The sequence below is a fragment of the Hibiscus syriacus genome, unplaced genomic scaffold (assembly GCF_006381635.1).
Source record: "Hibiscus syriacus cultivar Baekdansim isolate YM2019G1 unplaced genomic scaffold, ASM638163v2 tig00110592_pilon, whole genome shotgun sequence".
NCBI classification, from domain to species: Eukaryota; Viridiplantae; Streptophyta; class Magnoliopsida; order Malvales; family Malvaceae; genus Hibiscus; species Hibiscus syriacus.
In genome coordinates, this window is record NW_024062793.1 from 90444 (window position 1) to 114351 (window position 23908).

A 23908-nucleotide genomic window follows, 5' to 3' on the forward strand; every position below is an offset into this window, starting at 1 on the left:
GTCCCCTACTAAACTCGCCCAGTTTACGAAAAAATTCCAAAAAATAAGGGGGGGGGGAAATCCGATGGCCGCCATTGCAACCAGGTTCCCATTGAACCACCGGAATTTAGTGTACGGTTGCCGCCCGGAATTCAAGTTCCCGGAGCAACCCGATTCGTTTGGGTCCGATATGGAGTTCGAGTTTCTCGAGGACAGTGACCTGGGAATCCTGGGAAACTGCGACGGAGATAGATTTCGAGGCAATAATGATGGAACGGTAGATCGCAGTGACGATGACGGTGATGATGGCGACAACGATGATGAGAAAGAGAACGATGAAGGAAGCAATGAAAATAGCAAGAGTTTTTGGGAGAGCCAGCACCAGGCTTTGCAGCAAACATTGTTTAGGACCAACTCCATAGAATTGAGAATTCGGAACGCCACGAAAGAAGCTTTGAAAGATATTCAGAGGGAAAGTACAGCTTGCGGTTGTGGGAAATCATCAATGGCGGAGGATTGTCGGATTTGTCTCATGAGAGAGGTTTCTAGTCGCCTCCAAAACGCCGGTTTCAACACCGCCATTTGCCGGACTAAATGGCGAAGCTCTCCAGATATCCCTTCAGGTATCTATTTATCTATCTATATATCAATCATTTTATAGATTTTTGGGTTCGAATCCTACACAAATTTATGTGTGAAAATCAGTTACCGACCGTTACATAACATGTCTCGATCATTCATCTCTCTTAATCCAATGATTATAAATCAGTATAAAACATGGTCTAATCGGATCTTACCTTATCATATTAGCGCATCAATTACATTGGTTTCTCTTGGTGGGTTTCAACTGAATTTATGGTTTCATATTTGTACAGGGAACCACAGGTTTTTGGATGTGATAGAGAATTCGAGAAAAGGGGAAGTAAGGGTAATCATAGAGTTGAATTTCAGGGCAGAGTTTGAGATCGCAAGAGCAAGTGAAGATTACAATCGCTTAGTGCAACGATTACCAGAAGTTTTCGTGGGTAAAGTAGAGAGATTAAGCAATGTGATCAAAATCTTGTGTTGGGCAGCCAAGAAATGCATGAAGGAAAAGAAAATGCATATGGGGCCATGGAGGAAACAAGGATACATGCAAGCCAAGTGGCTAAAATCGTGCGAAAGGAATACAACGACGCAGTCCTTGCCGGTGGGATGTTCCAGCAGCCAGTCAACGAAGCCGAGGGCGTCTATGTTGACAGAAGATTTGCTCGATGTGCATGGTACAGCACTTGAGGTTGTGTAAATAATGAGCGTGCTACTTTCACATGAAGTTTAGATTTATGGGTAAATAATTACATATATAAAGATTCTGAAATAAGGCTGTTTGTCAGAAGTTTTGTTTTGTTTTCTTATGTCTGAAAATTTTTATTTGAGTGAATGATGTTCAAAATAGATGGACCATATGGTGCAGAAAGTTTCTGAATTGATGACAGAACGTGGTGTGTTTGGCAGACACTGCTGATTTGGATTCTTTACAATAGAATCTTATAATAAAAAATGGGTCAGGTTCCAAGTTAATCAATTTTTTTATATAATTACTAAACAAGGAATGGTCTTCAATAAAAAAGACTGAATGCTTTCAGATCTTGGGAAAATGATTATGAGGTTAGAGACGATCTAGCATTAATGGTATTAGAGACGAGGATAAAGGGCAGTGTATCCCACAGCCACCTTTGGTAGGCCCTAGACAAGCGCAATTGGAAGTTGTAGTGGATTATTGTGACTGGAGCTAGTTGCACAACGGTAGATTGGGAGATTTTATACAAGTTATGCCCACGTCAGGTTCGGTGAGCAGAGCAATACTTGCATGAATAGTTGTAAATATATCTTATAGGTTCAATAGTTCCCGAGACTCTTCCTTTGTAAAAAAATAGGCGGCGTATTTAATATTTAAACTATTAATTTTAATTTATTTTAATACCAAACTTTTAATTTCCTCAAAATTACATCTAAAGTTTAATTTTTATTTTATTTTAATACCCGCAATTAAAAATTAACATGTTTAGTACCTAAACAATTATTTTAATTCATTTTAATACCAAAACTTTCAATTTTTCTATAATTTAACGTTAAATTTTGAATAGAGTACTAAAATGAAACAAAGAACTAATGTTTTTAACAAAGATGTACTAAAATAAACAAAAACTAGACTTTTAAGTATGATTTTAAAAAAACTAAAAGTTTAAGTACTAAAACAGACCAAAAACTAATAGTTTAGATACTAAACACATAATTTACCCAATATAATAGTAATGTGACTGCTATGTAGTCGATGTCTGGCAAAATTAATTGATTATCACCCTTTAATCAACAAAAATTGTTAGACAGTATCCCAATTTGTTATGAACCTAAGAATTCTCTTAGAGAATTAAAAGCGGAGAAGAAGATTGAGAGATCAAAGAAAAGAGGAGAATTCAAAAAAGAGGAATTTCATTCATCATTCAAATAATTTCTCCCTTGGTTGAATACACATTTTACTTGTTTACACTGAACCAATCCTAACCAATTTTTCAGCTGACTGTATGGTTGAACCTAACAGAATGATTCCATTGCAGGGTTGCTGCCTTGCTGGTGTGACTTCTTCCTCTGATTGGGCTAGGCTTCCAGGTTGCTCATTTAGTCCGTCAGGTAAGTGGCTGAGCTTTTCATCAAGTCTCATGTGCTCCTCACGTGCCTTTTTCCACATGTCCCTCTTTCTTTTGTACTCCCAATTTTCTCAATTTTCTCAATTAGAATCCCTAACCCTACTTCTAATTTTCTTAATTCTCCGTCGTCTTCCTTGACTGTTTCTATATCTGTACTGCTCAAGACATGACCATTTCGTAATTTTCTCAATCTGTTCCATTTTCAGGTCAGTGGAATAGATCAGATATCAATATCAAAAGCTTTCAGAATGTCATTTCCTAAATGATATGGTCTTGGTTTTGGCAGGAAACTGTTCTAGGCTGGTGTGCGGTACATGTTTTGTTTCGTAGTAGCCGTATGGTTACAGATTACCCTTTCAACAGGGTGTGGAGAAGAATGAAGATAACCAGCGGAGGTGTTAAGTACAAGAATTCACTGCACGCAGCTCCTTAAATTTTCAGAACTGAGGGTGTGAAGTCCATCTATAATGATGCAGGGACAGAAGTCGTTTCATTGCATTTCGCAGAGTTTATTGGATGCTAATAACAAACCTAATAACAAAGCCGGGTGATGACAGCCTAACCATTCGATGGAAGAATGTTGGAGATGAATGACAGGGATGTGCCGGAAGTAGACATTACATTCATGGTAAAATGCAAAGGATTTTGCAGACTACAATCAATAAACTTGCAAAATGTGGCTAGTTTCAAGCAATTGAGTTTAAGCGTTTGACACAAATCCAAGAACAGAGAAAATGAAAAGGAAATTTTCTCATACAAGTGCTTAAAAAGAAATGTTTGGATTTTGTTACCGGTCAACTCCAAAGCCTCGTCTAGAGAATCTAGATTGCCAAAGGTTGATGGTAAATGATGAAGCTGATTCCAGGGCCATCACTTCCACAGCTCTTCCATCGGAATCCCTCTTTCTTGAGCAACCTCGCGGAACTGCTTCATTTTCTGCACTGCAACAATCGTAGCTCTGGCATTGTTAAGGGCATTTTTACTTCCAAGTTGCTTACCCAACGCATTCTCAACACCCGCCATTTCAAGAACAATTCGCACTGCACCTCCAGCGATAACTCCGGTACCAGGTGCAGCAGGTCTAAGCATCACCGTTGCTGCCCCATAATCACCTTCAGATCTGACAGTCATTTCCCAATGACATTCGTGAAAACGCATGTTAGCATGCCTTCTTTTACTATTTACAACTATGGTTAGCTGAACATTGCCATAGCTGGTTTCGGATGACAAAAGCCTACGTTTAGCATTATTTTTATCGGCAACAAGCACCGCCAGACATTAGAATGCAATGGTAGACACATAAACAAGCTAAAATCTAAATCAAGTTCCTCAAGAAACCTCTTACCAATGACATTACTTAGCAAATGTCAATTGAACACAAAAATGAAATATTTGCTATGCACCCAGACAACATTTACAATTTCAACAAAACAACCCCATTTAAGCAATGGTAAAAGAAAAGGCTTTTTTCCCCAATTGACCAAAAGAGAGGAACTTGAAGTCCTTACCGATGTGGGAAAGTCAAGTACTTTGTCATAGGAATAGTAACAATATTCCTCCGAGCATTCACCGCCGATTTCTGAACAGCCGATGACCTCCTTGGCTTTACCAACGCCAACACCGACTTGCCCCTGCTTATCGCCAACCACAACAATGGCTCTAAAATGCAATTGCTTCCCTCCTTTAACCACTTTAGTAACTCGCCTAACTTGAACCACTCGTTCTTCAAACCCATCCTTCACTTTATCTTTCTTAACTTTCCCGAACGCACTCGTTTTTTTTACTTTGGAATCCATCACGAAAACATCATTGCCCAAAACTGAGATTCCACTGTAGGCAGGGCCGTAGAGCTCCTCGTAAGCGGCAGCGATTTCGTCCTCGGTTTCCTCGGGGTCCTCGTCGAAAGAGGGCGGAGGAATGAAACCTTCAGGGGGTGTTGGTGGGTCGAAGAAGACTTCCTCTTCGGGGTCAAGGTCGTCGAAGAAGGCGGTGTCCTTGTCGGAGGCTTTGGCTTGTGGTGGTGCGAGAGAGAGGGAAAGGGAGGCGGAGAGAAAAAAGGGTTTGGAGGATTTGGCGAAGAGACAGGAAATGGAATAAATTGAGGAACGGAAGGAGATGGAAGAGAGAGCTGGGACTACCGCTGCTGTGGTCGCTGCCATGGATAAGTGTTTAAGCGTGACTATAAACTGATCGTTTTCCCCTTTGAGAATGAAGAGTGTCTAAAAGGATATAATGTAGTGACGGTCCATCAAACACATTATGGGTAAAATACACTTTAGATCACTAAACTATGTTTTTAATAATAAATGGATCATTTTTCCTTTTAAAAGTTATAAATATTCTACTCATTAAAGTATTTATTATAAACAAATTATTTAATGAGACATTTGAACAAATAGGTTACTGATAATCAAACATTAGATTGAATAATAAGTATAATTAACAATTTTCCCTTAAAATTTTTATAACATATTAATTTAATTTTAATTCGAAATAATTTAATATATTTAAAAATTTATATTTAAAAATTTTATCATTTGTATTTTCCCCTAAATTACCTTTTATTTTCATAGAAATGTTATATTATTTTTATGATGTAATAATATTTTAACAACAACCTATTACTGCTTCATGATAGAATGTAATTGTCTAATTATCAGATTGATTCAACATGCTCGTTTGGTTTTATATTATTAAAAAAACAAATTGATAAATTATGAACAACTAAATTTATTAGATTATTTCTATGATAAAATTGATAGAATGTATAAGTTTAGGACTAAAATTATTACTATACTGTTACATATGATGTTTGTTTCATTTTTAACGACAAAATGATTTATTTATAATAATATTTTAGTTAAGTGATTTATTTATAATTTTTTTTAAAATAAACACAATATTTTTACTAAATACATAATTAAATAATGTATATTTTACTTATATTATTTTAATATAAAAAGTGTAACTCTAGATTTTCATATTTAGTGCCATGTTGGCATTCAGAAATCTACTTAATTCATGAATTTTTATTATCTAATAATTATTAGAATTCAAATATTTCTCAACTTTGGTTTTTAAGGAAAGGATATTTTATTAATTTAATTAGACGATTTAAACAAATATTCGAATAGGATTACATGTCCTTTATTAGATTACATGAAAGATGAGATTTTCATATTGATATGCTGCATGGAACTCCTTTCCCTGTAACACCAGGCCCAGAAAATGGCTTCAAAAGCTCATATGGTATAATCCCAGCTCCATTTCTGTTTCTCAGATTGCTGTTTGTGTTTCTTTCATCAATGATCCCTTCAATCTCCATTAAGGTTTTCGAATGCTGCATTTATAACCGGATCTTCACCCCATGATGACTCCATTTCCTCTCCCAAGTACTCCTCGTCCGGCCAATGATTCGATAACACATCCAAAACCGCCATCACTTTTGTCGCTTGCATTCGAGAAGGGAAGCATCGGAGGAGTACGGCTTCCGGATTCTCCGCAAACAACTTCCATTCTTCGTCCGAAGGGTCCTCGGTCGGCATTTTGGTTCGAGCAATGGTAGGCTTGTTAGGAAAGTAGCCTGCATATGCGTATTGGCCGAATTTCACGGCCGCGTGGTGTCCCGAAGTGACCCAGATAATAGTTTTGATGATACTAATAAGGTCTTGTGGGGTTTTTAGAGCAGGCCACCATGGTTGATCCTTTTTGTCACTACATTACCTTCTTGTGAGAGAAACTCTTCATACTTTTGGAGGAAGAATCCATCGTGATGGAGTCAGCAGTTTGCTGACTGGAACCATTATTCACATTAGCGCTAGAAAAAAAAAAGCTAACAAAAACGTGAAAAAGAATATCTCAGAACCTTGACGAATGATACCATATTGACTTATGGATAAAAGGATGAAAAAACCAAAAGATGTTATTATTGATTTCTGTGTACAAGAGGTATAGCTAACACACGTATTTATATTTGCATGAACAAAGCATGCATGAATAAAACATGCACTCAGCCAACCCTAATAACCATCAAACAGAATGATAACAACTTAGCAATCTAACCACCAGACTACTCTGTTAATGCCACGTGTAATCTTTAAGTCTAATAATAGACCCTAAGGCTGGTAAAATTGTCCGTTAAATTTTTAATAGCGGGTATTAAAATAAAAAAAATTAAATGTTAATATTAAATAAAAGTTTAAGTATCAAAATATAACAAAACTAATCATTTAAATATTAAAAGCGTAATTTATCCTTCTATTTCTTTAGATACAATGCATATTTAAGGGTGATTATGACCTACTTTTGTCCCTATATTATCTCGTCACTGAACACATTAAAAAGTTTATAATCATATATATTTGATGAAAGAATTTTATTATTCTTTAATCTTATATTATTCGATAAAATTAAAACCGGTCATTAAATAAATAAGATAAAATATCATATACTTATTCAATTTAGTCCTTCAATTATATCTTATCTATCGATGTGGCATTTAATACAAGTATGGGATATATTTCAGTCACCATTCCAATGAACCAATGGATAGAGACAACGATCTTAATGAATGGAGTGGGCAACAATACATCTTGACATGTTCTCCCACTTCTGGTTCTTAATGAAGGGGGTGAGCGATGTGGACTCATTGCCTTATCGTTTTGATGTCAATTTTTCTTTTTCAGTTTTAGTCCTTTTACTTCTTAAAAAGTAATCCACTACTTGTTTAAAAATTACAACCTAAATGATTTACATTAAATTCAAACATGTGTAATGTGTTGTCAATTTGACTAAATTTTAAATCAGACATTTGAATGTTAGAATTCCACGTATTCAAAATTAACCAAAGTTCATTAACAATTAGATTTTTTTATTAATATTAGTATAAGACAATATTTATTTAAATATAACTCTTAACTTTTTGACATTAAACGTTTACACCCCTAACATTTATGATACTTGAACTCGAGTCCTCAAAGAATAACAACAATTCATTTACCATGAAAATCACTTGATTTTTTTAATTTTGAAATAAAAACTAGAGATACTAATATCTTCGAATTAAAATAGATAATTACTTTTGAAAACCTATAGAATACAGAGACTAAAGGCATAAGTAAACCATTTTTTTTTTGGTTTTCTTCATGTAAATCTAATGTGAAATTTTTGTATAAACATCCCATAAATAAAACACTCAATTATCAACCTTTGTTGTAATTTTTTATTTCTATGTGTAGATAATCTTTTTTAGACCAATCATATATATAGGTACGGACATGATATAATCATAGGTAGGTACAGACATGATACAATGTTAAAGGAATGTACATTAAAAATTTTAAAAGAAAATAATTTTATAAAACTTTAAAAATAAATAAATTATTAATAAAAATATTTAAAATATATGATAATTTAAAATTTTAAATAATAATTGTACTTCGTCTTTCAACTATTATATGTTAAAAATAATGACATCATATATCATATGGTATCATTATTTTAAATTAATTAAAAACAAAAATAAAAATTATATTATCATAAATTAAATTAAGTTAATAAATGATACAAATTATATTTATTATGATTTTTTTATTAATTTAGGATAAATACACGAAATATTTGTTCAAATATAACTCTCAACTTTTCGATATTGAACGTTTACATTTCTAACATTTATAGTGCTCGAATTTGATCTTTACAAAATAACAACAATTATTTTATCACATAAACTATTTGGTTTCATGTCATTTATCATTAAATTAAATTAACAAATAATTATTTATTACTAATTATTAAATATGAGACAAATAATAAAAGATGAAAAAACACGTGTTGACTTTTTGAATCCACTAAGTCCTAAAGACAGCACATGTCCAACACGTGGTGCTAAAACTTGTCACTCAATTACGCTGCCACCTTCCCCTTCTCTGCCTCCATATAGTTCCCGTTTGCATGGCAAAGATTTAGGGTTAAAAACTGGAAAAAGAAGAAGAAGAAGCTATAGCCAAAGAAGACAACGTTTGCAAGGAGAATCTTAAAGATCATCAACAATGGCTGCCTCGTTAATAGCTAAGACCGCCATGTTCCAGCTTTCGAAAGCGTTCCCTAAAACCCTTTCTCTTCGACCCTCCATAAAAGTCTCACGAATCTGCTTATCCACCGCCGCCTCGAAACGCCCCGAGGTATGATTCTTTTGCGTTACTAATTGTTAAGAAGCGTCAGTTTATGGAGTTTTCTTAAATGATGATTTTCATGGCTTGATAATTTTTCAGGGTAGAGATGCATATGAAAGCGCAAACCCCAGAGCTGAGTTCGCCTACAGGGTGGATACCTCATCCGATGAAGACTACGCACACGACGCCAAGGAAAAAACGGAAGAAACCGCCGGAATGGCCTCCGACAAAGCGAATGAAATGACGGACAGAGCGGCGGAGACTTCCAGAAGCGCCAACGAGACGATGAGACAGAAAGCTAACGAGTACGCGCAGGATACCAAAGAGATTGCCCAAAGCGCGAGAGATAAGGCAAAGGAAGGCACCGAGAAGGCTTCGCAAACTGCGCACGAATGGAAGGAGAAATCTAAGGAGGGAGCGCATGGTGTGACGGAGAAGACCGAGGAGGTTGCCGGTACGGTTGTTGGTAAGGCGAAGCAGACGGCACAAGGAGCTTGGGATGCGGCGAAGGGGACGGGTCAGAAGATAAAGGAGACGGTGGTCGGAAAAAACAAGGAGGGGAAGATGGATGAAGATGTTGTGGATTTGAGGAGGCGTGTTGAGCTAGAAGGTGATGAGAGGAAGTATTGAAAGAATAATAATAAGTTTGTTGTTAGTCTAATATGGACTAATCTTTAATCTTTGACGTGTTTATTCTGCTTTATGAAAAAGAAATAAACGAGGAAATAAAAGAAAAATATATTTAAGCTTGTACAACTTGGGATATTTAATAATAAATCCTAGATCCCAAGGAAAAGATATGATCAAACATTAAATCAAAGCATACCCAAAATCATAATTATAGTTATAGTACTGGTGTAGATAATTAATAGAATAGAGGTAGAGATTGATCAACATATGAACCCGAACTAACAACAAAAGAGCTTTTTTCTTTTGTTATAGTTGTGAAATGTAATTTTAAACTTTTATATGTGTTGAAAACTTAACGATACCAAATTGTTAAATCATCTCCTTTTGTTATTATGACCTGTAATTTTTAATTTTTGGTTATGTGGGAAACTTAACTAGCACTATGGAGAACTCTTTTAATGTATGTTAAGCTGACCATATGTTATCATTCAAAATAGAGCTGACCATGTATGGTAAGCACTATAGAATTGATCAGACCTTCTTGTTCATTCATGTTAAGGCCGTGCTAAGTGCCCTAAGTAGGATGAACAAAACTCGGATCCGAAAAATCAATCGATTTTTTTAATGTAGAAAAATCGATTTTTTTTAATTCGAGTTAAACTCTAATTGATAATTCATTCGAGTTGAGTATTTTGATAATTTTACTATTTAGTCTATGATTTATTATTCTTTTAATTTCTTCTATTTTAAGTTTATTTTTATTAAATATATATTCACTTTCAATTCCTTTTTGACAATTTTTATTTTTAAATTTATTTTCTCAATTTTTAGTTTTTTTAATTTAGTCTCTCAAATTTTTATAATTTTCTTTTTTTTTCAATTCATCATTTATTTTAAGTCTATTTTTTTTATCTATAATTGTTTTAAGTCTCATCATTTAATTCCTTAACTTTACATTTTACTTATTTTGATATTTTAACTATAATTGTTTTCAAATCCTTTTTTCCCATCAATTTTTTGATTCATCAATATTTTACTTTCAAAATATTGATGAATATATAATATTCTAAATATATTTTATAATTTTAGATCGTATTTAATAAATATTAACATCATAATGTGAAAAGAATATATTTTATATATCTTATATGATCAAACAAAGTAAAAAATTAGAACAAATACTTGTCATAATACTATAAATAATTATAATAAAATTAATAGAAACTCGAATAATTCGACTCAAAATTTTTAAGTTAAGTTATACAACTCGAATAATTTAAAAAAATTATTCAACTCAATCTAATGTTGACATCTACTGCTAGATACTTCAAAACATAAGGCCATTAAAGCTTACACATAACATTAGTAAATTCGGACAATATATGGCAATCTATAGTAAACAAGTATAGTAAACAAGTGGTATCAATATTATTGTCTAAGAATATATATATTATATAAATAATATCGATATATATTACAATATTTCAAATTAATATATATATTACAATATTTCAAATTAATATTGGATGTTAAAAGTAAATATTCGATATATCCTATTATATATTTAATAAACCCTTATATTTTATTTTATTCAGATTTTATCTTTATCTGTATAACAAGAATTGACGTTAGTCATGTAACATCTTTAACTCGTATTTTGAGACGTATACGGGTTATGAGTGTTACATTTTTTTTGTATCAGAGCAGTATGTTTAGTCGATTCTAAGGTTAAACCGAACTTATTTCGAGCTGAAAAGTGTATACATGTCATTAGAATGTCATTGTTACTGATATGTTATGTATATGATTTGATTGATGTCACTTCTTACTAATGAAAGTGAATAACTATAATATATGTAGAAAATGTCTGAAATAGAATGTTAAAGGTAAATGATCGGACAACAGGTTAGAGAATAGAAAGATAGTGATAATAATATAGTTAATTATAATCCTCCTGATTAATCTAATTTTGATGGTGCATCATCATCATAGGAAGTGTCAATGTAAAATTAAGAAACCATTATTCATATACAAGTATTGCATTGATTAAATAAAGGAACATTCTGATAGAATAAACCCTAAGTGACATGTACATGACTAACCCTTTAGGTCAGAGTGCTAGATTGAGTCGTATTAGTATGCAGTAATTGCCTGTTAAAAATTCAAATTGATGAGTCTTGACGAACTTTGGTAGAATTATCTTTCGATGGTAATTTTTGTATAGATCGGTTGCCTTTTACCATGTCATAATAAATTATCGCTTAAAGTGATCGATTTAAAAGAACTCGAAAGGTTCTGAGATTATAGTGGTAAGTAAATTCGTTATCTGATGTGATTTTAGTAGTAACTGCCAAGAAGTTGTTTTACAAGGTTGTTAATTATTCTTAATCAATGTGAAGGATATGTAGAATTTTAAGGTTAGGTTGGGAGATATTCCAACTGTTTGAAAGTATTCAATACGTTTCTAGAGGAGTTACCTAGATTACATGCAGATTAAGGTACAAAATATAAAATAGATATATTACCAGGTACTGCGTTTATTTCTATAGCCTTGTATTGAATGGCTCCAACTGAGCCCAAAAAATTAAAGGTGTAGTTATTAGAATTGTTAAGATCGGGTACTTACAGAACCAAGCGTGTCGTCTTGGATATACTAGTGTTAATTTTGAAAAAGAAAGATTAGTCTATGCAATTATTAATGGATTATTATCAGTCAAAATAAGGTAAGAATAAATATATATTTTCGAGGATTAATGATCTTTTGATGAGTTAAAAGATGCATTGATGTTTTCCAAGATTTAATCTCGATTTAGATATTATCAGCTAAAGATTAAGGAAGAAGATATTCCTAAGAAAGCTTTCAGGACTCAATATGAATGCTATAAGTTTATGGTAAAGTCGTTTGGTTTAACGAATGTTCCTGTGGCATTTATGGTTTTGATAAACTGAGTATTTCAGTTATACTAAGACTAATTGATGGTAGTGGTCATCGATGATAATATGGTCTGTTTTAAGACTAAAGACGAATACGATGCACATTTTTGCATGATTCTCCCAACTCTTCGAGAGAAAAATTGTATGTTAAGTTGATAAAATGTGAGTTCTAGTTTTCTAAAATTACATTTCTTACCCATGTGGTTTTAGCTGAGGGATAAGAATAGACTTTAGGAAAGTACAAACCATAGTCAAATGATAAATTCCAGAGAGTGATTCTGAGATTCGAAGTTCTTAGGACTTACTGGTTATAATTGAAGGTTCGTAAAAAAACTTTTCGATGATTGTCTCCCCTTTGATCAAGCTATTGAGAAAATATATGGTATTCAAATAAATTGATAGGTGACGAGAAAATTTCAAAATATTAAAGAGAATACTGATAGAAGCCTAGTGTGAGTGTAATCTAATCTGGAAAATACTATGTGGTCTATGTGTTTCATAATGATTTGGGATGTGAGTTTATGCCAAAGCACAAGTTATGGCTTATGCTTTATAGAAATTAAGAATCAGGGAAGAAATTATCTGACTCACGATCTTGAGTTAGCATGAGTTGTGTTCATTTCATAGATATACCACTGGTGAGTGATGTTATATTTATATTGATCTCAAAAGACAAAAGTATGTGTTAACTAGAAGGAGTGAGAATAAAATAAATGGATTGAATCCCTTAAAGAATGATGATGTACTTATTGACTACCACCAGGAAAGGCTAATGTGGTAAATGATTCGATAAAGCTGAAAGACATTTCTATTCTGAGAGTTTGAATGCATAATTGTCTTTAAAAAAAAGATAGTGCTTTGATTGCAGAATTAAAGTTGAAGTCTATATTGTTAGATTGAGTAAATGATCTTCAAAGAAAAGATGAAAAGTGATTGTCAAAGATAGATCAAGTAGGAAAAAATGAAACCATAGACCAGTTTGATGGATGCTTATATTATTGAGGAAAGAGTCGATAGTAGTGGCAGATATGAAAAGAATTAGCATCGAGTATGTTTCTAAATGTATGTCATGCCAACAAGTTAAAGTAGAGCATCAAGTGACTTCTTGATTGTTGTAACCGATTTCCATCACTTAGTGGGAATTGGAACGAATTACAATGGACTTTGAAATAGGTAAATATTATTTAAGATAATTTCAAGATAGTTGTCGATCGACAGAAGTCTTACTTAGACTTGAAAAGAAAAGAGATATTTTATCAAGTTAATGATAAGTGTTTCTTAATGCATCGATTAAATCATTCTCATGTTATCACACTGAAGGATATTAAGATTCATTCATAATTTAACTTGTGAAAAAGAACAGTACTTATTAAAGTACGTTAGAGAAATCAAATGTTAAGGAAGTTGATTGAAAAAAATAGAATAAGATACAAAAAAGCAGTATCTTCATCTTTTTACATCCAGTACATATTGAAAATTCGAGGATGAATTTTTCTTAAGGGGAAAGATTGTAATACCCTAAATTTTGGTTAGTGACCAAAACGTAAATTTTGAAAGTTTGGTGACAAAGTAAAAAGTTGGAAAAGTTTAGGGACCAAAATTGTAATTTTAAAAAATTATGTATTTTGACCCGTAAATGAATATTTCAACCCCAAGAATGATTTTTCCATGGGAATCATAATTTTGATATTGAATTTGTGTTAAAAGCTATAAAGTAGTAAAAATCGAAAGAAAATCGGATAATTGGATCGAACCAGAATTTTACAAAAATTTGAAGGATGATAGATAAAGGTTGTAAATATTATTTCCAAATTTTGAAACAGTGAAATTTAACTTGGATCAATGGAATTGAAGTCGATTTTACATATTTAGCTGAAATTGAAAAATTTAGTAACTAAATTATAGTTTTTGGGCAAAAGTGGAAAATAGATTTTTATTTGTTCATAGTTGACTTTGGAATATTAAAAGGGATGATAGTGCATTGGAAAGTTGAAAGTATCATGTTTCATTAAGGTAAAATGATAATTTCACATTAAATGAATTAAATTCATTTATATTAGATTAAGCCAAGTGTATTATGTTTTAATTGAAGAAAAATCAGAAATATTTAGTTTCTTACCGCCACAAAACGTGCATCACCATAGCTACAAGGTAAGAATTTTATTTTTTATTTTTAAGTTTACTCGATTGATTTTTGAATTAAGCTATTAGATAGAGATTTAATCCCCTTGAAATTCTCTATCATATGGTATAAATATTACATGGAGATCATGCTTATATGATGAGTTTGGGAATAGGGTTTATGTAGGCTTTGTTGATTTTGAGGATTTGATGAAAGATTTTTATGTTTTTTTATGTTGGAGATTAATTCTAAAGCTTGTATGATGATTAAAACTACTTGAAATTGGGTGAAATTCCATTTGGCCATGACCTAGGATTTTGAGAAAATTTTGATTTGGTTAAATTATGTTAGGGCTTTGATTGTAGAAGCCTTGAAATGTTGTTTAAAGGTGGAATCCATGCTTGAATCAAGTGAAAATCAAGAACCCTAACCACTATGATATTCGGCCCTAAGGAATTAATTAGGGAAAATTATGAAAATTTTCCTAGGCTTAAAAATGATGTTTGAAAGGTTCTACAAGCTTTAGAAAGTTATTTGGGTCATTTTATAATTTTATGAAAGTTGGGGGATTTATTAAACAATTATAGAAAATTATTGGTTTATGACTTTATGTGAACTTATTTGGTCCATTTTGTAATTTTATTAATATTGCACTATAATTTTTTAATAATAATAATAATAATAATATATAATAAACTAATTCGATTAAAAAGGTATCATAGATTTTTCTTGAAAACATCCATTCCAAAATAAATAAATAAAATCCATGTCAACATGGTGATTTTTTTGGATAGAAAACATAGTGAAATAGATGGTAATAGGTATGTTTTTAAGAATATATATATATATATATATATATATATATATATATATATTTACTATTATTATTACTTAGCATAGGATGAGGTGTGTCAAATAACATCCCAAAATTTTTAAAAGAAAAAATTCTATATAATATTTATATGTATAATATAATTAAAAATGAATGGCACCTTTTTAAAAAGGTTTTAACACTCCTAAAAAAATTATCCTATATTTCTGAAGAAATTGATAAAATTTTATTTAAATATTATAATTTAAAATTATTACACCATATTTTTAAATTTCTAACTCTACCTCTGACTTACCAGAAACAATTAATTATTTAGACTAACTAATGACGTGATCAAATTATGTCAATTTAATCGACAGATGTTGGTTCAAGTGGTAAGCAGATTGATGTCCTTTAAGCAATGTCTCAAGTTTGAATCCTTGTGCATGCAGAAAATCTTTTTTGGGAGACTCGCCTATCAAAATCAGGTATGCGACGTAGATCAGTACGAATTAATCAAGACGAAACCTTGAAACCAATAAAATAACCAAAAAAAAGTATGCCAATTTAAATAGCAGCGATTAAATCACAAATTTAAATGCAATATAAAGATGAAGACAATAAGTAATAAAACTCCGTGTTAACCAAATTTGAAAATGAACAGTTAAAAAAATAGAATAATATATCATATGAATATATAAATTTATTTCTAAAATTAGATTGAAACGAAATCTATGGAATTTAAATTATTTTAATATATTTCATAAACATTAAAGGAATGGATTATAATATTGAAATCTAAAGTTTAAATTACTAAATAATTATTGTGGAAATTTTTTATTAAATAACTAATTATTTAAAACGTCTTGAATTCAGATTATTTAATCGTCCCTATTTATAAAACACCGAATTAATGCAGACAACAGCTCAACCACAAGCAATCAATTGCTTTTTGTTTAACGAATAACATAGATTAGGGTTTCGTTTTGTTTAAAAAATTGTTAATCTTTTTTATAGTGCTTACATAAGGATCTAACCTTTCATAACGACCGAATAAGCACAACATTTTAATATGTGCAGATAAGGGTTTAACCTTTTAAAAATATCGAATAAGGGCATATCATTTTTTTAGTATGAAAAAAATAAGGGTATAGTATTTTAAAATTTTGAACGTTTTCTAAAATTAATATCTATTTGCACAAATTTAAAAAAGTTAAACTCTTATTAAACTGTTGTGAAAGGTTCAACCCTTATTTGAATATATACAGAAATATTATGTTTTTAATCCACCCTTTTAAAAGATCAAACTCTTATGCGAGCAACCCTAAAATATTATATCCTTGTTTGAATATTTACCTCCAAAAATAATTTAAGGTGAAAGAGTAGTTAAAAGATGATGAACAAACTGGTCCCCCAGACAATAGAGGGACGCCCACTACAGATTCACGTATGATACAAGTTATCAACGAATTGAAAGCAATGGGACATTAGTGGGGAAGCTGAGCAGGCCATCAATGGCAGTAAATAGCTCGACCACCTATGTAGTACTATATTTAGCAGATAAATGAGTGATTAAATTTCCTAGGCTTTAATGTTACACGGCACACCGTCCTAATTTCAAAGGTACATCAATTAGGGTAGCTTTATCTTTAGGGGTTTGCATTAATTTGGTTTCTGGTTTAGAGTGTCCATTATAGCGTTATTATGCGTTGCATGTTCAGATATTTGAGATGTCATACATCCAACTCGATTCATGAAATTCGAATACTCATAAAACTCGGTTATATGTACTTTCGAGTCATGAGCGTCTAATTCATATTTATGGAAGTGCAAAGCTGAGTTCGCCTACATGTGGATACCCACATACGGAGTTAGAATTAAATATTGATAGAAGCCGAAGTATTAGATTATTTAAAAAAATATAAAGACTGATTAAGTATTTAAACTTGAAATTCAGTATGAACCAAGCAATCTCAGTGATTAAGGAATTGTTGTTATCTTTAAAGTCCCGACTTCAAGCACGTATCTAAGGGTATGAGCATTCATTGACAAATAGTTGAAAGTATTTGTAAATATATTACCTTGTATTCACCCTATATTAATAAAAAACTCAAAAGACAACTTCTAATATGTCTAATATTTAAACTTACAACGACTTAAATTATAATTAGACTAAAAATTTGAGAACACAAACTTATCATTCTTTAATTCGACCTCTACTTGATTAAATATTTAATAATTTTTTATATTTTTTAAATTTAAATATTTATTTGACATGAATCAAAATAATATTAAATCAAACTTAATTACTAATGGACTTGATGTTCTTAATATCGAATTTAATCAGAATTCGATAAATTAATAACGAATTTAACATAAATATATCTTAACCCAGATCTGTAGGTCCCCATGTGCCATCGATCTTTCCCTTTCTCTTCTTTCTAGCGCAAATTTCACAGAAACAAAACAAAACAAACACCGAGGGAGAAAAGTGGTAAAGGAATCGGTATTGTCGTTGGAAGCAGCCAAGCTGCTAAAATCCAAGTGGTAGTGGTGGACTTTCAATCTTCTCCCTGCCATAGTTCAACTGTTTCTCATTGTCTGAAGCTCTTTTCTTTCAGTGTTCTACTCTTACACCGATAAATCATAGTACTAAATTGCAGTTACGGATGCGGTTGCAGTGCGAGTGATATGAACCTTACAGTTATATTTGTTTTCTAAAATAACTACATATTTAAATTGCCGATGTGATTAAAATGTCGGAGTGGGTTGGAAAACCAATACGATGTGGCTGTAATTTAGTATTATGCGCTACATACTCTTAAAACCAGCAGGCAGAGAATATCTACAGCAACTACAATCCAAACCCTTAAACTACAAATAAACCCATCCACATGAAAAACAACGGCACTGATACATTTCTATATATGTAATGCTCATACATGTTGCAGTGTACACTTTTCTGGACCTGTGAATGCATGAGAGTTTTAAACATGTCACACGAAAGTTTTTCAGTTGGTCAAGCTCCTTCGAGTTTAGCCAACAGTTTCATTTAACAAACGATTTGAAAATGATTACTAACGGACACACCAAGAACGAGAAATTCGTAAACATAGACCAGTCACACAGTAAATTTAATTGCTCAAGTTTGCAGGCACAAATCTCCCTCTCTTCTATATAAATATTATTAGTTATACCCCAAATCCCCAAAAGCCTCAAAATGAAAAGGAAAATGAGATCCTCATCTAGTGTTTATAGCGAGGACTGCAACATATACCCCCCAAAACCTAACCTAACAATAAGAATACGTCATGCAATATATATATATATATACATACAAAATAGAAAACAAACTTACTGGATTAAAAAAGTTGCAGCAAAATGATCAGCTAAGTCTCTCTCTTCGAAATAATGCCAGATGGTGACGAAGATGATATATACTCTATGTTTCTTGGACTCCTTCAAGAGTCCGAGTAACATAGAGTATACCTTCGAAGAAGAGGATCCGAGGTTCCTCTCAGCGCAAACAAGGGTTTCCCAACCTTTTCGATAATAAAACTCCAGGCTGAATTATTGCAGCTGACATGATCGCTCCGATCCAATCTTCTCCCATGCTTGTATCAGTACTCAACTTTAGATTTATTCCCAAATCCCACACCATTTTGATTATATAGAAACTAAGTGCCTAGGGGGGAAAATAAAAAGAAAATAAGACTCGATAAAGAGGGAGAAAATTTGAAGAAGTGTTCTACTTTTTTTCTTTTGCTAGATCAACCCGATGCTTGTTGGATCATGCCAGGAACCCATATTTGTGTTCCAATAAACTGCTGGATCGGATAAACCAATTTGCTCAAGCTGATTCTGGCATGGTACTTTGGCATCTTTCATGGTTATTCCATTTTCGACATTACTAATCATTTGAAGATCTTGGAAAGGTGCTAAGGCTTCAGTGTTTTTAACACCACCATTGTTGTTGAATTTGTGCTGGTTAAGAGTGGAAGCTAAAAGAGACGCAATGGTGGGTGTAGTGATAGAAGAAGATGAGGACCCAAAGATATTTGAATAGCTCGAAAGGAGTGGGTTATTCTGGTAAAGATCAATACTGTCCCCAGAAGAAAACCCTAATCCAAGAGCACTCATACTTGGCTGATAAGGAAGATTGATTAAATCCACAGAAGGGTCATTAGCTAACCCATAAAACAAAGGGTGAGTACTTGAGGTTGAAGACAATGGAGGGATAGGATTTGCAGTTGAAGAAGCACCCGTTCCAGTACCACCGAAAGCTGAACAAGACGAAGTAGAAGAAGAAGAAGAAACTTTCCTTTTAACACGCTTGTTCTTCCGACATCCGCCGCCGATAGGAACGTTCCTTAGAGTGCCACCTCTTGTCCAATAACGCTTACAAACTCTGCAAAAGTGTCTGGGCTGGGATAAACTGTAGTTGTTGTAGTAGCAGAATTTTGTGTTGGACGAATCACAGCGAGGACACTTGAGTGCTTGTTGCCGCTGTTCTTGGCTTGGTTTCTCCATCAGGGTCTGCAGCAAGAGAAGGGGAAAGAAAGAGATGAAGCAGGGGTGTTAATAGGGTAAAAAGAGGACGACACAAAGTAGATACTCTTCCAAAAGCAAAGCAACAAAGAATGGGGTCATGTTTCTGCGTAAATAATTGATTGATTGAGAGAGAAAGAGAGAAACCTGTGACCATTCATTGCTAGTTGAAGAGATAGTGACCATCTTCTCGTAGCTACTCAACATTTCCATCTGTTCTAGGCTAAAGGAATCGATGAAACTAAGACAAGGAGCAGGTGGCAAGGTTGAGTCTTCGTTGAATGGGTGTTGAAGCTTTGAAATATTACTATGAAATATGGATGACTCTCTCTCTCTATGTGATTTAGCATTACAAGAAAGAATGCCCCCTTTAAATTGTCTAATTCTGCCTTCAGTCTCTTTACTATTTGATTTTGAACATTAAGGTCCAATCATTTGTAACTATTAACCTACTTTTCTTTAAATTTAAATAAGGGTGTAAATGAACCGAGCTTGAATAAATAATGTTATAATTGTGTTTATTTCTTTATTTTTGAAGGTATTCTTATTTGGTTCATATTCGTTTAAATAAGTTGAAAGTTCCCTCGACGTTTTCAGTGGTTGGATATTTTTACTTTCAACCCAAATAAGTTGAGGGACTACATTTTAAAAGTTCAGAGAGTTTAAGGACCGGGGCAAAAACTAAACCTTTTATAATGTTTCATTTCTTGACGAAATTTGCACGTGATGGGGTGTGGTCTATCATTGAAATTAACTAGTATTTTAATGGAATAAAAGAATAGGAGAAAAGGAATGTATGTTAACGGAGCACAAATATTCAAAATCCAAGAACGAGACATGGAGGTGAAGAGATGATGATGAGAATAAGTTGAGAAGTTCAAGAAAAGGGACACTACATATGAAATTATTCCATTCCACATCACTATACGTGAAAACATTCCCCCCTTTGAATATTGGGAGAGGGAATCCCTATAGAGAGTGCACCCCATCCCCCAATGCTCTAGCAAATCCCACTCCTTCGTTTTTAAATATTTCAACGGGGTCCTCAAAATATTCATAATTCTTTTTGTTACTTTTCGTCAGATTTAATATGAAGTATATTTAAAATTCGCAAAATATATGTGTTCAATATTTCTGTTACACCACCGTTCTTATTGAACTATATGCATGTAACATATATATATATATATATATATACACCGAGATTTATTCTGGAGGGCTCAATTTCATGTATGTTTTCCATGAGCTAATGGTGTGTGGAGCATAAGCAGGAGTTGCAGGGCCATGTGGTGGGCAGCATAGCTTAATTATAAAGTTTGAAAAAGGAAAAGGTAAGGGTTGAGGAACAAATGGATTTTGTAGTATTTCAAGGGATCCTCCCACCTCCTCCAACACCCCACCTCAATTATTCCTGCTCACCCTTTGATTCTTCTCTTCAAAAATATAATAAATAAAGATTTAATTCTACTTTCAGTCCTTAATACTCTTTGAACTTTCGAAAGTTTAGTCTCTACTCGTCTGATATGAAATAATTAAAGTCGGTTTAATTTCAATATCCACAAGATTAGTTTAAAATATTCAATTGATATTGATATTGCATTAAAATTTAATAAAAGTCGGTTTGAAAACACAGTATTCTCGATTAGACTTTAATTTCTGAATCAGCCAAATAAGGAGGCTAATAAAATTAAGGAATTAAAAGTATAAGGTTTATTATTTAGAGATTAAGTAAAATATTTGTAGATAAATTAATTTCAAATGTTCAAAGAGTGAAAGAGCATATGGACTAAATTTCAAAAGCACAAAAAGTAAAAGGATATGGAGCAGAATTATACAGAAATTTAAGTTAATTTAAGGACAGAAATTTACAACTAATTATGGGCAGGAGGTATTTGGCGTGTTAGGTTAGGTAGATGATGATCGCCTTAATCTAATTAATAATCTGGTGTATGCCATGTTATTGTTCTCAATTATGCTTACTTTTTATAATTTATTCATTATTATTATTGTTGTTGTTGTTGTAAACTTTATCCTTGTTAATTTGAATGGTTGGTACCGTCCGAATTAAAGTTGATATTATGACATAGAGCATGATATGATAAAAATAGCACACATGGACCAATAATATTAATACTTATATAACAAGGTGATAGTACTTGATGTCCATATGGTATTAAAAAATGATAAATCCCACTTTAATCTCTCGGTCAAACCTTTGCAATTAGGTCCCTAATATGGAAAAATAATAATGGCAGTGATACCAGGTTTCCTGGTCATTAAAGGGTCTTCAGAAATACAAAATTTTAGGGTTTTCGTGGGTCTTAAGAATGGTGTGGGAATGGACAGATCCATACATTTTTATTTATGGTAAATTACACTCAATGTCACTTTTATTTTAAGTCTATTTATTTTAGTCATTAACTTTTTCAAAAAATATAAGTTTTAGTCATTTACATTATCGATTTTTTTTTTGATTATTAAACTATTAAATTTTATTAGTTTGATAGCATGACACATTATAAAAATGTTAATTTTTAACTTGATCTTTAAACGTTAGACAAAATATTAATTTGGCCACCATTCTTTTCCCTCTCTTATACAATTAAGGGCATGCATGGGTCGGATCAAATTTTTGACTAGCCTGAACCGACAGGAGTATTATATCCCTCCACTCCTCACTTGAATTCGACTCGATTTCTATGATAAGAACATATGTATATAAACTGACATTTATATATATTCTCATTTTTATGTAAACTATAAATCTAATTGAAAATTAGAGAGAGAGGTTATTAACAATTATCTATAAATATAAATACCAATTATATTTATTCTCGAATCGGATTTGATTAAATTTTCATCCTACACTTAAGCTCAATCTGACTTTATCCTTAAAAAATAGAACCCAACCCAACTTAAACATATTTTTTCGGGGGGGGGGGGGGGAATTGACCCTATAAATCGAGTTGAGTCAAAAATCGTGTTGATTTGATGTCTATATCTATCTACAATGTTCTTCACTTATTCCTCTATATTGAAACAAAATCTCAGTTCTTAACGGCTATGTGATCTTGGACTTTCGATTACATGTAGATATCGACCGTCTCGTAAAGATATCGTCGTTTGTTTTTTTATTTTGTCGTTATAGTTTAGTTATGTTGATGAGACATTGCTAGAGCGATAGTGGAACGCTGGTCCCTCATTTGCCTATGATTTTCATACGACAATATACTTGCATTTGCTTAGGGATTTGGATATCGATATTCACTCAAACCCCATTTATATATAATAGACTCTTAGTCCACTGTTTTCTTTCTATTTATTTATTTATTGGTCGATTTGATCACCCAAATGTTAGTTTAATTAGGTTTTTATTATTAAGGGTATAGTATAGAAAAAGTACTGAATTATGTTTAAATGATGATTTTTATTTATTTTTTTAATTTATATAATAATTATTAAATTTAACTGAAATTATAAAATGATTAAATTTTATCATCTATATAAAAATGATCACTAAATTATTTAGCATTGCAGTAACCGTTTTGTAATATTTGATAAATATAATGACTATTTTATAATTTTAAAAGTTCATTGATCTCTGGCCTACTTTACACTATTAATAAGCATGGTTGCTAACTACTGATTATATATCGATAAAACGATCATATATGTCTAAAGAATGACATAAATCAATAGTTCAAGTTCATTTGTATGTCAACATAGGAGTTAGTTTCTCAACTTTGTTAAGTACAAGGATCATATTCTGATATATTAAAGTAAAGAGATCAAGTTGTTCATCTTATAAACTAGAGTGATGAAATTCATAATTAGACCGATTTTCATTACGGGCCATAATTTAAATTTGGCGGAGCCCAAAGCCTTTGTTTTTATTTGTTTCCATGGGCCATAACAAGCCGACCACTAGATGTTGACAGCGACTAACTGCTTTAAACAAACCAAAGGCATGATTTAGCCCAAAGTGACACCTAGTTTTTGGACCACACTTTGCCTAATACATATC

The 23908-nt window shown here is 32.3% G+C and overlaps 3 protein-coding genes and 2 pseudogenes across 3 annotated transcripts; 2 read left to right on the forward strand and 3 right to left on the reverse strand.

The window, feature by feature from the left end:
• On the forward strand, positions 1 to 1474 carry LOC120133731. Its single transcript, XM_039150251.1, has 2 exons — positions 1 to 602; positions 855 to 1474. The coding sequence occupies exons 1-2, from the start codon at positions 65 to 67 to the stop codon at positions 1262 to 1264; spliced, it is 948 nt and encodes a 315-aa protein (XP_039006182.1). The 5' UTR covers positions 1 to 64; the 3' UTR covers positions 1265 to 1474.
• A 1941-nt stretch (positions 1475 to 3415) lies between these two features.
• LOC120133733 lies at positions 3416 to 4865 on the reverse strand (annotated as a pseudogene).
• Positions 4866 to 5802: 937 nt separating this feature from the next.
• LOC120133741 lies at positions 5803 to 8603 on the reverse strand (annotated as a pseudogene).
• LOC120133742 (late embryogenesis abundant protein D-7-like) lies at positions 8530 to 9469 on the forward strand. Its single transcript, XM_039150262.1, has 2 exons — positions 8530 to 8848; positions 8939 to 9469. The coding sequence occupies exons 1-2, from the start codon at positions 8717 to 8719 to the stop codon at positions 9467 to 9469; spliced, it is 663 nt and encodes a 220-aa protein (XP_039006193.1). The 5' UTR covers positions 8530 to 8716.
• A 9092-nt stretch (positions 9470 to 18561) lies between these two features.
• Positions 18562 to 20097, reverse strand: LOC120133744 (dof zinc finger protein DOF1.4-like). Its single transcript, XM_039150263.1, has 3 exons — positions 20032 to 20097; positions 19631 to 19872; positions 18562 to 19597 (listed from the first exon to the last, which is right to left on the reverse strand). The coding sequence occupies exons 1-3, from the start codon at positions 20095 to 20097 to the stop codon at positions 19102 to 19104; spliced, it is 804 nt and encodes a 267-aa protein (XP_039006194.1). The 3' UTR covers positions 18562 to 19101.
• Between the last annotated feature and the right edge of the window lie 3811 nt (positions 20098 to 23908).